This window comes from Salvelinus fontinalis, chromosome 27, assembly GCF_029448725.1.
Source record: "Salvelinus fontinalis isolate EN_2023a chromosome 27, ASM2944872v1, whole genome shotgun sequence".
Taxonomy (NCBI): domain Eukaryota; kingdom Metazoa; phylum Chordata; class Actinopteri; order Salmoniformes; family Salmonidae; genus Salvelinus; species Salvelinus fontinalis.
In genome coordinates, this window is record NC_074691.1 from 20399603 (window position 1) to 20416338 (window position 16736).

Here is a 16736-nt window from a genome sequence, read left to right on the forward strand (position 1 = left end):
GAGTTTAATAAAATAAGCTTTAGTTATCTATCACACTCCAATGGATCAGAATAGTATGTTGGAAATTACTATTTCCATTCCAGAAACTAAAATTAGCATATCTTGTTGTCCAAATCCAGGTAATGACTCCTAGTTAAAATAAAATGTATCCTCTTGGTGCCTAATGAACATGACCCAAGGTAAGCATCATGATTCCACTATTTATAAGGCAATGCCTAGAGATCAAATAGATTAGGATCATTTTCACTCTCCAGATCAGAGTTCACCCATCTCCATTCACCATGGCATGCTTATAATAGTTTCAACGTCTTTAGTTCATAACAACAATCCTTCAGTTTTAAAAATCATTCCATTTCCAAATAAAATCATAGTTAGAACCCAGTTAATTATCCAATCAAAATTTAGAATGACTTTGCTCAGTGATTTCAAACTCAAAGTAAAAAAACTCAATTTAACACACATTGGCAGAATGTACATTTATATTAACATCCAGAATAATTATCCCATAATTCTACTAATAACATTTCCCTCATGGTTATAATACAGATCAGTATCTCAATGCATTCTTAATCTAAATTACTATAATTGTATGTGGTGTCGACCTCTACAATCAACCTGATACCCCAAAAGTCTAAACACATTTTTTTTTTTTTTCACCGTTGACCAACCCCCTCCTTCAGGCACTGATTCTTCTGGCGTCCTTTTCGTTTTTCTTCAGATAGCTTTACAGTTCAAAGTGGATGGCACATGATAATGTCCCAATTTCAATGTTTCACCTTAGACACCATCACCTTTACCACCCATTATGTCTTGTCCATTCATCAACCAGTATACCAGCAACATAAGAGAAGTTTAGAACATATTTCTCTCCATGCTCACTCCACATGGACTCCTCTCACACTCCTGAGAGAAACATGAGAGAAAAGCAGTTGATAGCTTAGATCGGATACTGTACACCGATTTCTGGCTCGGCTCCTTTCTCTCGGTAGAAGTGGTTCGGACAAGGCCTTATTCAACGCCTTTGTCACTTTTCTTCAGCCAGTTAGAGGGTGTTTTGAGGTACACATACTGTTCGGTCCAATTATCTCTTCCATGCATTAAGTCTGATGTCACTTTTCACGATAACCTCGAAAGAACAGATCAGAACAACAGTTTAGTTCAGTTCATTAACTACATGATAAATGATTACTTTTACCAATTATTCTTAATACAAATGTCTAAATATATGTTAAAGAGAATAACAACACATTCTATTGAAACTATTCTTTCAAATTGGCTTATACTCCCCATCACACTGTCAACTCCATCGTAGAGCCAAAGGATCAGGAAGTTAGACCTATAACCCATCGGGAATAGAACAGAACAAACAACACAACAATACACTCCTTCACATATCACTCAAGGTGTGTAAACTTCAATCCAAAACCTCAAAGAACTGAATCCAAAACCTCAAAGGACTGTATCCTCCCCCATTTTTAACACATAACTCTCCATGAGAGTAATGTATAAAACAACACTACTACTGGTCAAAAGATAAAACAACATTTCAAATAACCTAATCAAATTAAAATCACTACTCTGAAAAACTCCACAAAGAAAAATGATTTTACCCATATGGTCATAGGAAAATAGACTTAAAGCAGCCTACCCTTAGTCAAAGGCAATGACCTCTCCTTCTTCACATTGGTCCAAATTACAAATATGGCTAAGAACTATAAAAGAACTCCACAATAATTATCAATTTCACGAATTACCTTGAAATCAGTATTACAAATGACCTTAAATTCATTCTCCAAATGGCTTTCCATTGAGGGTGATCAAGCCACAATGAAAAGTCATGATACGGGTCATAGGTCATACAAACCCTTCAAAGAAGTGTTTCTTACTATATATTAGACAAATAAAAAAATAAAAAATAGTCAAACATTTCCTACATGTTGTATCCCAGGTTCCCAGAACATTCCTTTATCAAAATAATTCACATGTTTAATTAAAACTCAGAAAATAAAAATTCCATGTGCATGTGTGCCCCTTTAAGATACCTTAGCACTAAGTGAAATGGAAAACTCTCCAAACCCAAAGGAAATTTTAAAAACAAATCAAACATAGTATTTTTAAAAACACCAACATATAGTCATAACAAATGTGTGTGTGTGTGGGGGGGGGGGGGGGTATTTGCAAACCGTAAGGTAAAAACAAACAAAACATTTCCAGGCCTTTTCAATGTGGTAGTTTACAGCCTCAATCTCACTCACTCTCCCCAAGATTATAGTCCCAGGAAACATTTCAAAGAGAGACAATGAAACACCCATTTTCCCAGAAGAAACACAAAATACTTCTTAGCATTCGTTATACTACACTGATTCAGAAACCCAAAAGTTAACTTATAAACACAACATAATGATAATTCCACTGTACCTCAAATCATTAGTTTTAATCTACATCAATGTATATGTATGCTTAATTGAACATACTATTATCCTGATATCATTACTATCTAAATGTAATTATTTTTTCCTCTGTTGCAAATGTAGTACATTCTCAGCGAAGGAATCAGTGAAATTCAATCCCAGGTATTTAATAAAATGTTGTTTGAGACGTGTTCTCCCATGGCTCCTTTAACATACATACTTTAGGTAACTTCCATCCGTCCCGGAAGAAAGAATCCTACTCAAACACATCAGATAATACAATGTTTAATTAAGCAAAATCAACACCTAAAATAAACAGTAAACAAACCCATAACCCCTTTCCAGCAATCTAATAATTTCAACCTGTTGATATGTTTAGTAAAAACGATCCTGATTTTTAACAAATCTAAAATCTTTCAAAAGTTGGCGCTGTCTCATCAGCGTAAAGATTAAAACTAACTTTTTTCCACTCATATCTACAATGTTTGCATTCACCAAAGGTCAATACTGTTCAGCTCGTACATTAATGATCTTCCTTCTGTCTGTACAGGGTCTGAAGTTCCAATGTATGCAGATGATACAGTGATAAATGCATGCAAATAACAAACAACAAGCTACACAAGAACTCACTACTGTAATGGTTCAGATGACAAAATTGCTCAGGGACTCATGTTTGCATCTTAATAAATAAAAAAACACAGTCTGCATGTTCCTCACAAAGAAAACAACTGATGCCCCTGAGACAGATGTCTATGTATCAGGGGAAAAGCTCCAGGTGGTATCTGATGCCCCTGAGACAGATGTCTATGTATCAGGGGAAAAGCTCCAGGTGGTATCTGATGCCCCTGAGACAGATGTCTATGTATCAGGGGGAAAAGCTCCAGGTGGTAACTGATGCCCCTGAGACAGATGTCTATGTATCAGGGGAAAAGCTCCAGGTGGTATCTGATGCCCTGAGACAGATGTCTATGTATCAGGGGAAAAGCTCCAGGTGGTATCTGATGCCCCTGAGACAGATGTCTATGTATCAGGGGAAAAGCTCCAGGTGGTATCTGATGCCCTGAGACAGATGTCTATGTATCAGGGGGAAAAGCTCCAGGTGGTATCTGATGCCCTGAGACAGATGTCTATGTATCAGGGGAAAAGCTCCAGGTGGTATCTGATGCCCTGAGACAGATGTCTATGTATCAGGGGAAATGCTCCAGGTGGTATCCGATTTTAAGAACCACGGCATCATACTTGATTCCAACCTCTCTTTTAAAAAGCAAATAAAAAAAGGGAACTCAAATAACCAAATTCAACCTAGCTAATTTCCAAAACATATGAAATTGTTTAACTACAGAGGTAACAAAACTATACTTCAAATCTATGATACTCCCCCACTTAACATACTACCTGACTAGTTTGGCCCAAGCTTGCTGTTCAACATTAAAACCCATTCAGTCTGTCTGCAAACAGGCTCTCAAAGTACTTGATAGGAAACCCAATAGCTATAGAAAGCATAAGCTCCTGAGTTGAAAAAATCTTATGCAATACACTGACGCCTATCTTGTATTCAATATTCTAAATGTCCAGGCTCCCCCTCCACTCAGTACTTTTGTTAAGCAGAAAACCCAAACCTTATGGCAGCAGATCCACAAGATCCGCCATGAGAGATGACTGAAAAGCACCTTTAGTCAATCTACTTTCAGTGTGAGAGCTTCCCATGTCTGGAATACCCTGCCATTAGACACACAACTGTGATTAATGTGCACTGTCCCTGTAAAAATAAGAATTAACTCAAACTGCAATCCACTTTAATGACCTGACATTGTTCCACGTAATGGAAACAGATTATATTGTTAGAATACATTAACTTCCTGCTCAAATTCACTGGTGTTACCTAAACAATCAAACCAAGAATCAAAATCATCAGAATACATTATCACAAAATGTTTCCTTATTCACACCTGAATCACTTACAGCCCAACATATCCCAGCGCTCACAACCAACTCTCCTATTTTTTACCAGTGGGTAAAAATATAACCCCTGCTCAAACAACATTCTGCCTTACCTCTATCGTAAGATTAAAACCAAACTTTACAACTTTCTCTTCTCTTTCGGCTTCACACTTATGAATTGTCCAAGACTTTAAAAATAACATGTACAGCGCCAAATTTATTCATTCGATTTAGGTAACTGTCTCTAAATTTAATACTAAACCAGCTATTAAAACGTTCAGTTTATATCTTAAACACTAGCGATCGTATCTTTCCAGGCAAAACATACCAATAGTTGAATTACAATCAGAAACTCCGATTTTAGTCAGTGCATTGGTGCATAGGCTGGGAAACGAACACGGGCATCCCATGTGGCAGGCTAGAATTCTACCACTGAACCACCAATGCTATTTAAATGACTAAGACTCCCCGCAAATAAACCCACTTTACAATTGTCTGTAGTCGTAAAATCAGGCACGTACTACCGAGACAATTCCCAGAAAATAGCCCTAATTTAAAGGTCCAAGCGTTACTCCGGCGATGATTCTCACATGCCAAATTAATAGATTAGCAGTCAGAGTAAATACAACCTTTATTGACTAGGAAACAGATCTTGCGCATTTTAATAAAAGTAGATTGTTTTCTCATGCAACGTATTTCAATTACTTTACTACATCACATTAATCACGCAACGATAATTAGTTTGATGGATACCCTAGGCTTTGTACGACATAAGTTACGTTGAGATTCCATCTTAATTCGCTCTAACTTTATGAAAAATGGTTTATTCAATAAATCCAGCAACTCCTCTCATACTGGGAAGAAGAAATAAAACCGTTTCAGACCTTAAGGGCAGTTTTATTTCAAATGTACCCAGACGGAGATAATCCAATAAGCATTTATAGTTACATCGTTAGAGTAAGATAACCAAAAGTGGACACACTCTAATCAGTTTCTAGAGCACAATTGCCCAGATTTTTTTCCGACAGTTTAATAGTGCTTAAAAGCTAATCTTTATCAAATTATCCATTATCCATACCAACTCAAAACCTAAATTGTATCTAATTATATTGTCAGCATTACTTTATCAAATCTCTAGTAATCGATTATACACACATACAATTTATCATATTTTCATATATTCACAGAATCCATATAAAACGTAAGAAATTCTTAGGTACTCACAAAGAATCACCCACACAGGATTGGTCAGATACTCCCACACAACTGGTCAGATGTCCACACAGAACATCAGAACATAATTGAAAGGTTACCCACACAGTCAACCTACCGCGCTCACACAGAACACTCCTACAAAGATTACCCACACAGGATTTCACACTCTGTCTATATGTACAGGAAAACCCATAATGTAATCAAAATATTACCTAAGGGTTCCAAAACAAAATACTCACACTCCGGGCTGTGTAAGGGCTATTTGACCAAGAAGGAGAGTGCTGCATCAGATGACCTGGCCTCCAATCACTCGACCTCAACCAATTTGAGAAGGTTTGGGGTGAGTTGGACCGCAGAGTGAAGGAAAAGTAGCCAACAAGTGCTCAGAATATGTTGGAACTCCTTCAAGACTGTTGGAAAAGCTTTCCAGGTGAAGCTGATTGAGAGAATGCCAAGAGTGTGCAAAGCTGTCATCAACGCAAAGGGTGTCTACTTTGAAGAATCTAAAATATATTTTGATTTGTTTAACACTTTTTTGGTTACTACATGATTCAATATGTGTTATTTCATAGTTTTGATGTCTTCACTATTATTCTACAATGTAGGAAAATAGTAAAAAGAAAAAGCCTTGAATGAGTAGGTGTCAACTTTTGACTGATTCTGTACATGCTATATTCATGTATATTTGTTATATTAATATATAATATGTAATATGCTCTGTTATTTGTTATGTATTATACAGTAACGCGTCATACATTTAAATCCTTGACACTGCTTCTTTATGAGCATTAAAATGAAAGTGGTCACTGCTAGGGTCAGTAGTTTTTCCTGATAATGTGACTTCCTGACCAGGAAAAACTCCAGGTTCTAACAATTTCTGTGATCATGATGGAAGGAAGACCGTGTTTTTCCACAGCCACGGTATTTTAGTTCTACCATTTGGGATGAGCAGGCATTTTGCTGATATTGTTTATTATTACGTTAAGTACCATAGATTAGAAAAGTTTGAAATGAAATACGTTTGCTAATATGGCTACAACCATCAAACTAGGAGTAGTAGTTTAAAGGATAATAAACTGATGCACTTTAATGTTATAACCGCATCGTTCTATTTAACCTGTCTAGGACTGGCGGAACCCTGTTCCGCTAGCGAAACCCCTCGCCAACAGCCAATAAAATTGCAGGGTGCCAAATAATACAAATCAACAGAAATCTCATAAATCAAATTTCTCAAACATACAAGTATTAGGCGCCATTTTAAAGATAAAATTCTCGTTAATCCAGCCACAGTGTCTGATTTAAAAAATGCTTTGCAGCGAAAGCTCCACAAATGATTGTTAGGTCACCACCAAGTCACAGATAAACCCAGCCATTTTTCCCGCCAAAGAGAGGAGTCACAAAAGCACAAATAGAGATAAAATTAATCACTAAACTTTGATGATCTTCATCAGATGATACTCATAGGACTTCATGTTACACAATACATGTATGTTTTGTTCGGTAAATTTCATATTTATATCCAAAAATCTTATTTTACATTAGCGTGTTAGATTCAGTAGTTCCAAAACATGCAGTGATATTGCAGAGAGCCACATGAATTCACAGAAATACTCATAATAAATGTTGATGAAAATACAGCTATTATACATGAAAATTTAGATACACTTCTCCTTAATGCAACTGCTGTGTCAGATTTCAAAAAAACTTTACGTAAAAAGCATAATCTGAGAACGGCGCTCAGAGCCCAAACCAGCCAGAGAAATATCCGCCATGTTGGGTAGTCAACATTATTCATAAATAGCATTAGAAATATTAACTTACCTTTTATGATCTTCATCAGAATGCACTCCCATGAATCGCAGTTCCAAAATAAATGCTTGTTTTGTTCGATAATATCCAATTATGTCCAATAGCTTCTTTTGTTAGGGCGTTTGGTAAACAATACAAAAGCGCGATCTGGTCCATTCGGACGAAACGTTCAAGAAGTTATATTACAGGTCGAAGAAACTTGTCAAACTAAGTATAGAATCAATCTTTAGGATGTTTTTATCATAAAAGTTCAATAATGTTCCAACCGGAGAATTCCATTGTCTGTAGAAATGCACTGGAACGAGAGCAACCTCTCAAGTGAAAGCGCGTGACTGAGAAAGAGGCTGTAGGCAGACCCCTTAGTAAAACAGCTCCCATCCGGCCCCCCTTCACATGAGAAGCCTGAAACCACGTTCTAAAGACGGTTGACATCTAGTGGAAGCCTTAGGAAGGGAAAAATATCCCATTGTGTATTCGATAGGGGTGAGTTCTCAAACTACAAACCTCAGATTTCCCACTTCCTGTTTGGATTTTTTTCTCCGATTTTTGCCTGCCATATGAGTTCTCTTATACTCACAGACATCATTCAAACCGTTTTAGAAACTTCAGTGTTTTCTATCCAATACTAATAATAATATGCATATATTAGCATCTGGGACTGAGTAGGAGGCAGTTCACTCTGGGCATGCTATTCATCCAAAAGTGAAAATGCTGCCCCCTATCCCAAACAAGTTAAGCAATAAGGCCCAAGGGTGTGTGGTATGTGGCCAATATACCACGGCCAAGGGCTGTTCTTATGCGCGACGCAGAGTGCCTGGATACAGCCCTTAGCCGTGGTATGTTGGCCATATACCACAAACCCCAGAGGTGGCTTATGGCTATTATAAACTGTTTACCAACGTAATTAGAGCAATAAAAATAAATGTTTTGTCATACCCGTGGTATACGGTTTGATATACCACGGCTGTCAGCCAATCAGCATTCAGGGCTTGAACCACCCAGTTTAGAATTATCGTTATTGCATATATTCCGGCAATTTAGTACGACATGGATTTTTGGCCATGTCGCCCAGCTCCAAGTCAGACTCACTGCTCGTCTACATGATCTGTCTTAGGGAGGTGTTTTTTGTTGTTGTCTGTGCTCTTACACGATGTCAGCTCAGCTCAGTTTGTTGGAGAGTTTGTTTCTGTCTCTCCAGCTGATCATCTCTCTAGCGCTGCACTTTCATTATTTTTAGTAGACAGAAATATCCTAGACTAGATTCTAGGACCTAGACACATGTCCATTGTTTGCTGTAACATATGGACAATAAAAGTTGTATTCTATTCCAGATTCTAGGACCAAGATGACTTAACCATTGGTGTCCCTCCCTGGTTCTGTGTAACTGTGTTGTCATCTCTCCCCCTGCAGGTATTGTTTGGTACTGCGGACGGCCAGGTGATCGTGATGGACTGCCACGGGCGCATGCTGGCCCACATCCTGCTGCACGAGTCAGACGGCATTGTCAGCATGTCATGGAACTACCCCAGCTTCCTGGTGGAGGACAGCAGCGAGAGCGACACAGACTCTGACGACTACACACCACCACAAGGTACACTGCTCTTACAATCCTTACCCAATCTACGCCCCAGTTACACCCCTTAGGCCCTAACCCACACACCTTTACAGGTACAGTCTACCCCCCTTCCCAAACCTGAAAGGTACAAATCCCCTCCCTCCAGAATCCTCTGTTTATTCCCCCCTTCAAGCTAAAGTAACAGGCAGCCTAGGGTCACAGCAGGCACTCAGTTGTCTTCCTGTCTCCTCATCAGGGTTATGCTTTACTAATCTGGCAGGACATAAATACTAGTACACAGCATGAGAGATTAATCCGCCATAGAATACAATTTTAATCTGTAATAGGTTTAGGTTCGTTGATAAGACACAATGCCTGTTGGGAGCAGAATTCCAGGGAAGTGTTGGGTCCAGCTGGGTACCTCCCTCTGTGCAGATGAAAGCAGATGTGTGGCCATCTGTTCTCCTCTAATTTTTCCTCCTCTCTTTCTCAAATTTTACATTATATTTCTCCTCCAGTGACCTGCTATGCCCTGTTTTAAGAAAGGTCAAATGGGGTATGATTGAGAGAAGTGACCCTGAAGCAATATAACCTCAACTTCCAATTTTAGGAAACGTGTATGAAAAGTTTGACATTGGATCCCTAATGCTTCATAGTTTATTTATAGAATGTAGCTTTTTAATTATTTGATCACATCCATGTCATTTGTGACACTCACTTCACATGCACACTGCTTTGTAACTCCCTGTGGGCCAACTAATCAACGGTAGGAAATGGGACCGTGATCATTGGACTGCATCGAGCTCAGTCTATTAAAGCAGTCCACTCCCAGACTGTGGGGGAGTAGGGGACAGGGACTCAAAAGGCCACTAAAAACAAACGAGTGTGACCGAGAGGAGGGAGGGAACAGATAGACGTAGAAAGAGATAGAGCAGAGTAATGAGTGAGGAGAGTAGAGGACACAGTAGGGCGCGGGGAGGACGTGTGTGACATTGGGCTGATCTTTGTCACAGGAAATTCTAATAGCTGACTTGGTTTTGGGGACGGTGGCGGACGGTGGCGGACAGCTGTCAAAGTCACACATCACCGGACCCCTGGTTGTGCATCACACTGCCACCCTAGTGACCGCCAGTCTGGGCCTTTGTCATGGAAACTGATTTATGGATAATATGGCTCCAAATGTCATTTTTTATATGGTGGCTCAGTGCAGCCCTATCAAAAAACGAATGGAATTCTGAGTGAAGTTCCAAAACCCATAACCCCAACCATATGGCTTTCAGGTCACATAGAATTAAATGTTACCTTCAATTCAGAGTAGAATAGCTTCTGTTTACCTATTTGGCTTGTATGTTATATGCGAGAGAAATATTCCTCTTGAGGCTCATTCAAGTTACGAGTGCCATAGGGAGGGAAACATGCATTCTAACAAGCAGTCAGTGCACAACAATTCTTACTATCGCGGGGGAAACAGACGTTTTAATGGCCTTTGTTAAAAAGAGGGGGATCTTTCCAGCTTTCCATTCCTACTTTATGTATTTCTTAACTCCTAAATATGGGCGAACTGCACCATTTTAAACCTGGTGTTTTTAGCAGAGGCATGGTTAAGCACATAACTGCTCTGCAATTCGCTGTGAGTGCATAGGGGAGAGTGAGACTAAATGCAACCCGGGTCAATTGTCGGGTAACTTGGTGTAGAATGCCACCCTACCTAAATATATATATATATTTTTTTAAGTAACTTAAAAAATTGTGACGAGACATTATATTTCTTTGTTGAGCAAGAGTAGTGGCAACCAGGGAAAGTGTTGTGGGGGAAAATTGTGACATGGAAGTAGTTTCTGTGAGAAGTACAGTCATGGGGCGTGTTACCCCGTGTTTTTTGGGACATTCAATTCATCAATAGGATGCTAACCAGTTAAAATAAACTCAGCAAAAAAGAAACGTCCTCTCACTGTCAACTGCGTTTATTTTCAGCAAACTTAACGTGTAAATATTTGTATGAACATAAGATTCAACAACTGAGACATAAACTGAACAAGTTCCACAGACACATGACTAACAGAAATGTAATAACGTGTCCCGTAAAGGTAACGTGAAGGTAATGGCGGACTGAACGAAGCTATGTAGAGCACCTCAAGATAAAACATAATATTCGAAATATCTGCTAAATTAGACTAAAATATTAGCACAAAATAATCTGGTGGGTGATAACCTTCAATCTGGATAATAACACAAAACAAATCCTAAGACTAGAGACATTTATCGACAAATATTACGAAAACAAGCAACACCCAAACATGACGGAGAATAAGACAGGGGAACCGAATCAAAAACGAAAACGTGACTCCTCAACCGACACGGATGATCTAATATTCTCACCACCGGCAATGGTAAAGGTCGAAACCGATCTGTTAAAATCAATAAATGACAAACTGGGTATACTTGAATTAGTTAGTAAAGATATAAAAGACTTGAAGGCAAGCCTAGAGATGAGTGATGAAAAAGCTGCGGCTTTGGAGAAGGAAACACACGCGCTAAAAGGGACGGTCAATAAGATTGAAACCGAAATGAATGACTTTAAAAAGGAGAACAACGTTCTGAAGGAATGCTTACTGGACATACAAACTAGATCCATGAGAGAGAATTTGGTACTTACAGGTATCCAAGAGAAAGAAGGAGAGGTTCCTGAATCTGTAGTTAGAGAGTTCCTTTTTGCAGCGCTTCAGATACCGCGCAAAGTTATCGATAAGATCCAACTTGAACGTGTACACCGCCTCGGACAGAGAGGGCAGAGGTACGAACGCCCAATCGTTGCCAAATTTGCTTCATTTAAAGATAAAATAATGGTTAAAAGCCTGGGTAAAAGACTTGCTGGGACCAAAATTGGCATGAATAATCAGTTTCCGAAAGAAATTGCAGAGCGGCGCAAAGTTCTGTATCCAATTTTCAAAGAAAATAGATTAAAAGCGAAACGAGTAGCTCTCGTCGTTGATAAACTATATATTGATAACCAGTTGTTCAGAGACACAAAGATTACTCCATGGTTATTTTAAAAATTACAAAGTTCTCATAGATGAGGAAAATAAACACAATTCAAGCCCGGTTACTGATTGTAACAATACAATACAAAATATAGCTTTTCTATAAATCTTCACATATAACTAATTGAACACAAGCACTATTTCTATATAGTGAAGATAAAAACTAAGTAAACAGAAGGCACAGTATGTGTGGATGGTGTGGTGTGTGTTTATTTTTATTTGTTATGTTTGGAAAGTTGAGTGAGTGAGTAATGAAATAGTTGCATATCCCAGAGCCAGTGTATTGCTGTGGGCCGGGTATGAGAGGGCTTTCAATGTTGTTCAGATGATGGATATACTTTTATAATGAATTACACGTCTTATTTATTTATTGTCCTATCATGGGGAACTACATTTTTAAAATAAATTATATCTAATTATTTATTATCCTATTTTAATGGTACGGTCCATGGCCCTATACCCTAGACACCCACATGAATGGCCCAGATACTAAGGAGAAGTCCCTAACTGTTTTATGTGCATGCTGTATGCGGTCTGTATGCAGCCAAAATGAGGTCAGGGACCAAGAGCAGCACTGCCCCCTCAAGATTCTGAGCCTGCTTGGCAGGGTTGGTCCTGCAAAGCCAAAGCCCCCTAAAGGGAGAGCATAATAAACAAGGAAATTCTCAAAGCTGCTAATGAGAACCTTGATGACCTTGTACCTAGCCGGTGGGGATTCCGGTGGGGTGCCCCCACCCAGGCAGTGGCAGTGCTGGCAACACTAGCTGCAGTAACCCATGGGGAGGGGGTCACACTCGGACATTCAGAGAGGGGGTATATTATTGTGGCCCTGGTGGCACGAAACCAATCGGACTGCATGGAGATGCTTGGGAACATGGTCAAAATGGATGACCGTATTGTGGGTGTTTCAGGAAGAAGGTGTACATTTGACCTCCATCATCTAGGATGTGACAATGGTAAATAAATCTCTACATTTATGCTCATTTTTTGCGCGGTCTTGCAGGCCTTCTCATGCAGCTGCAACTGCAAGTACATTTGTAAATCATGACCCATCTTGAGTTGGGCTCTGGGATGGTGCAATTGTTGAGAGGGTGAGCTTATGGTTGTGTGGGGGTAAGGGCTGAATGTGTGTGGGTGTATGTGTGTATCCCACAACTGTTGCGAAGGAAGAAGTAAAAGATGTTAGGGACTATAGAGGATGATTCACAGCAATATGTAATAAAAATCGAGGTGAGGGCGATGGAAATGCATTTGGCAATGGATCTGCTTCGGTTCGGTGGATGGTGCTGTGTGCACTTTTCGAAGGATGGATCCCAGTCGGTCCGGGGCTGTGCGATGCGGGGGGTCGGGGGTGGTCTGCCGGGCATTGGGATGACAACCCAACTCGAGATGGGGGCTTTTGGCGGGTGGAATAGTGGGGACCAATTGGAGGTTTGCTTAGTGGAGATGCAAATGTCATGGTACAACTATATAGACACTCAATCATTATGTTACTTTTTAATAGGACGTTTACAAACATATATTTTGATAAAAATAATTGAAAGGTGTGTCTCATTATGGTAAGTGGTGAAATAAGTATAGCCAGTTACAATTGTAATGGCTTAGCAGATAATAAGAAAAGACGATCAGTATTTACCTGGCTAAAAGAGAAGGATTATAATATCTACTGTTTACAGGAAACCCATTCAACAGTTTTAGATGAAGTTTTGTGGAAAAAGAACTGGGGGGGCGAAATATATTTCTCCCATGGGCAAAGAAATTCAAAAGGGGTGATGGTTTTAATTAATAATAACTTTGATCCAAATGTGCAACTTGTCCAAACAGATCCTCAAGGTAGATGGATTATTTTAAATATGTTATTGGACAATAAACATATATGGCTTATTAACCTATACGGTCCGAATAATGATGATCCAAGCTTCTTTGACAATATATATAAGAATGTATCAACTCTACAAGCAACACTAGACTCTATTATTATAGTGGGAGATTTTAATACGGTCTTAAATACCTCTATGGACCGGAAAGGAAATCACACTACAAACTATCACCCTCAGGCACTTAAGGAAGTCAGGAATGTCATGGATATATTGGAATTAGTGGATATATGGAGACTTAAATACCCTGACCTAGTGAGATATACATGGCGGAGGCTTAATCAAGCTAGTCGCCTTGACTACTTTCTTATATCATTCTCTCTGGCACCAAAAGTTAAAAAGTGTTTGATAGGGGACAGAATGCGGTCGGACCATCACATAATTGGCATATATATTACTCTTACAGAATTTCCACGTGGGCGAGGATATTGGAAATTTAATCAAAGCCTACTAGATGATAAATTGTTTCGAACTAGGACAGAAGAATTTATAACTGACTTTTTTAGACATAATATAGGTACAGCAGATCCCCATATTGTATGGGACACTTTTAAGTGTGCCTTTAGAGGCCATGCAATTCAGTACTCATCTATAAAACAAAAGCAATTTCGATCAAAAGAGTCCATATTAACAAAGGAAATTGAAGGACTAACAGTACAGTTAGATAACAATAAAAACGGTACCATAGAGGCACAGAATAAGTTAGAGGAAAAACAAAAAGAAATGGAGGAACTTATTCAAGAAAGATCCAGTGTAATATATTACAAAAATAAAGCGAACTGGATGGAATATGGGGAAAAATGCACCAAATTCTTTTTCAATCTTCAATATAGAAATGCTACCAAAAAAAAACGTATTAAAACTTGTTACAAATGATGGAGTCACGCATGATTCACCAAATGATATTTTGAAAGAGGAAGTAAAGTACTTTAAGAATATATTTCCGTTTCAGGCTCCTCCATCTCCACTAACTGAAACTAATTGTATGGATTTTTTCCCTAATAATAATGTAAAATTAACATCTGTACAGAAAGACTCATGTGAAGGCCTAATTACAGAGGAGGAACTACTTGATGCAATTGGGGCCTTTAAGGATGGGAAAACTCCAGGACTGGATGGCATACCAGTGGAAGTATACAAACATTTTTTTGATATACTCAAAGGACCATTATTAGCTTGTTTTAACCACTCCTATATAAATGATAGATTATCAGACACGCAACAAGAAGGTGTGATATCATTATTACTGAAACAGGACCCAAGTGGTATATATAAAGATCCAGTCCATTTAAAAAATTGGAGACCTCTTACACTTCAGTGTTGTGATGCAAAAATCCTAGCAAAATGCTTGGCGCATAGAATAAAAAAAGTTTTGTCAGATATTATTCATCCTAATCAGACAGGTTTTTTTACATGGACGATACATTGGAGATAATATAAGGCAAGTACTGGAAACAATAGAACACTATGAAATATCGGGGACACCAGGCCTGGTTTTCATAGCTGATTTTGAAAAGGCTTTTGATAAAGTACGACTGGAGTTTATATATAAATGCCTAGAATATTTCAATTTTGGGGAATCTCTTATAAAATGGGTAAAAATTATGTATAGTAACCCTAGGTGTAAAATAGTAAATAATGGCTACATCTCAGAAAGTTTTAAACTATCTAGAGGAGTAAAACAAGGTTGTCCACTATCGGCATATCTATTTATTATTGCCATCGAAATGTTAGCTGTTAAAATTAGATCAAACATTAATATTAAGGGATTAGAAATCCAGGGCCTAAAAACTAAGGTGTCATTGTACGCTGATGATTCATGTTTTCTTTTAAAACCACAACTAGAATCTCTCCACGGCCTCTTAGAGGATCTAGATACATTTGCTATCCTCTCTGGATTAAAACCAAATTATGATAAATGTACCATATTACGTATTGGATCACTAAAAAATACACATTTTACATTGCCATGTAGTTTACCAATTAAATGGTCTGACGGTGATGTGGACATACTCGGTATACAAATCCCAAAAGAAAGAAATGATCTCACTCCAATAAATTTTTATAGAAAGTTAGCAAAAATAGATAAGATCTTGCTACCATGGAAAGGAAAATACCTGTCTATTTGTGGGAAAATCACCCTGATTAACTCTTTAATCATATCACAGTTTACCTATTTGCTTATGGTTTTGCCTACACCTAGTGACCTGCTTTTTAAATTATATGAACAAAAAATATTCAATTTTATTTGGAACGGCAAGCCAGATAAAATTAAAAGGGCCTATTTATATAACGAATATGAATTCGGAGGGCAGAAATTATTAAATATTAAAGCATTAGACCTCTCACTAAAGGCATCAGTCATACAAAAGTTATACTTAAATCCAAACTGGTTCTCTAGTAGATTGGTACGAATGTCTCATCCTATGTTCAAGAAGGGCCTTTTTCCCTTTATTCAGATTACACCTGCTCACTTTCGGTTGCTTGAAAAGGAAATAATCTCCAAAATATCTTTATTTTTTAAACAAGCCTTAGAAAGTTGGTTGCAATTTCAGTTTAATCCACCTGAAAGGACGGAACAAATAGTACAACAAATCTTGTGGTTAAATTCAAATATAGTAATTGATAAAAAAAAATGTATTTATCGAAGAAATGTTTAAAAAAGGTATAATTTTTGTGAATGATATCATAAATAGGACTGGTGGAGTAATGTCACACATGCAGCTAACACAGACATATGGAAATGTCTGCTCTACCCAAAATTACAACCAATTAATTGCAGCATTACCACAAAAATGGAAGAGGCAGGTGGAAGGGGATAAAAGTAAGGAACTTGTATGTCGGCCTTATATTAAAGAACATAAATGGTTAAAGAAAAGTGTGATAA

The 16736-nt window shown here is 38.2% G+C and overlaps 1 protein-coding gene across 2 annotated transcripts in view; it reads left to right on the forward strand.

Annotated features, from left to right (window-relative positions):
- Positions 1–16736, forward strand: part of tulp4a (TUB like protein 4a) — a 65093-nt gene that overhangs the window by 27537 nt on the left and 20820 nt on the right. For both annotated transcript variants that reach the window (XM_055885225.1, XM_055885226.1), the window contains exon 5: positions 8787–8967. In XM_055885225.1, the coding sequence (XP_055741200.1) occupies positions 8787–8967 (181 nt within the window). The remainder of the gene's footprint in view (positions 1–8786; positions 8968–16736) is intronic.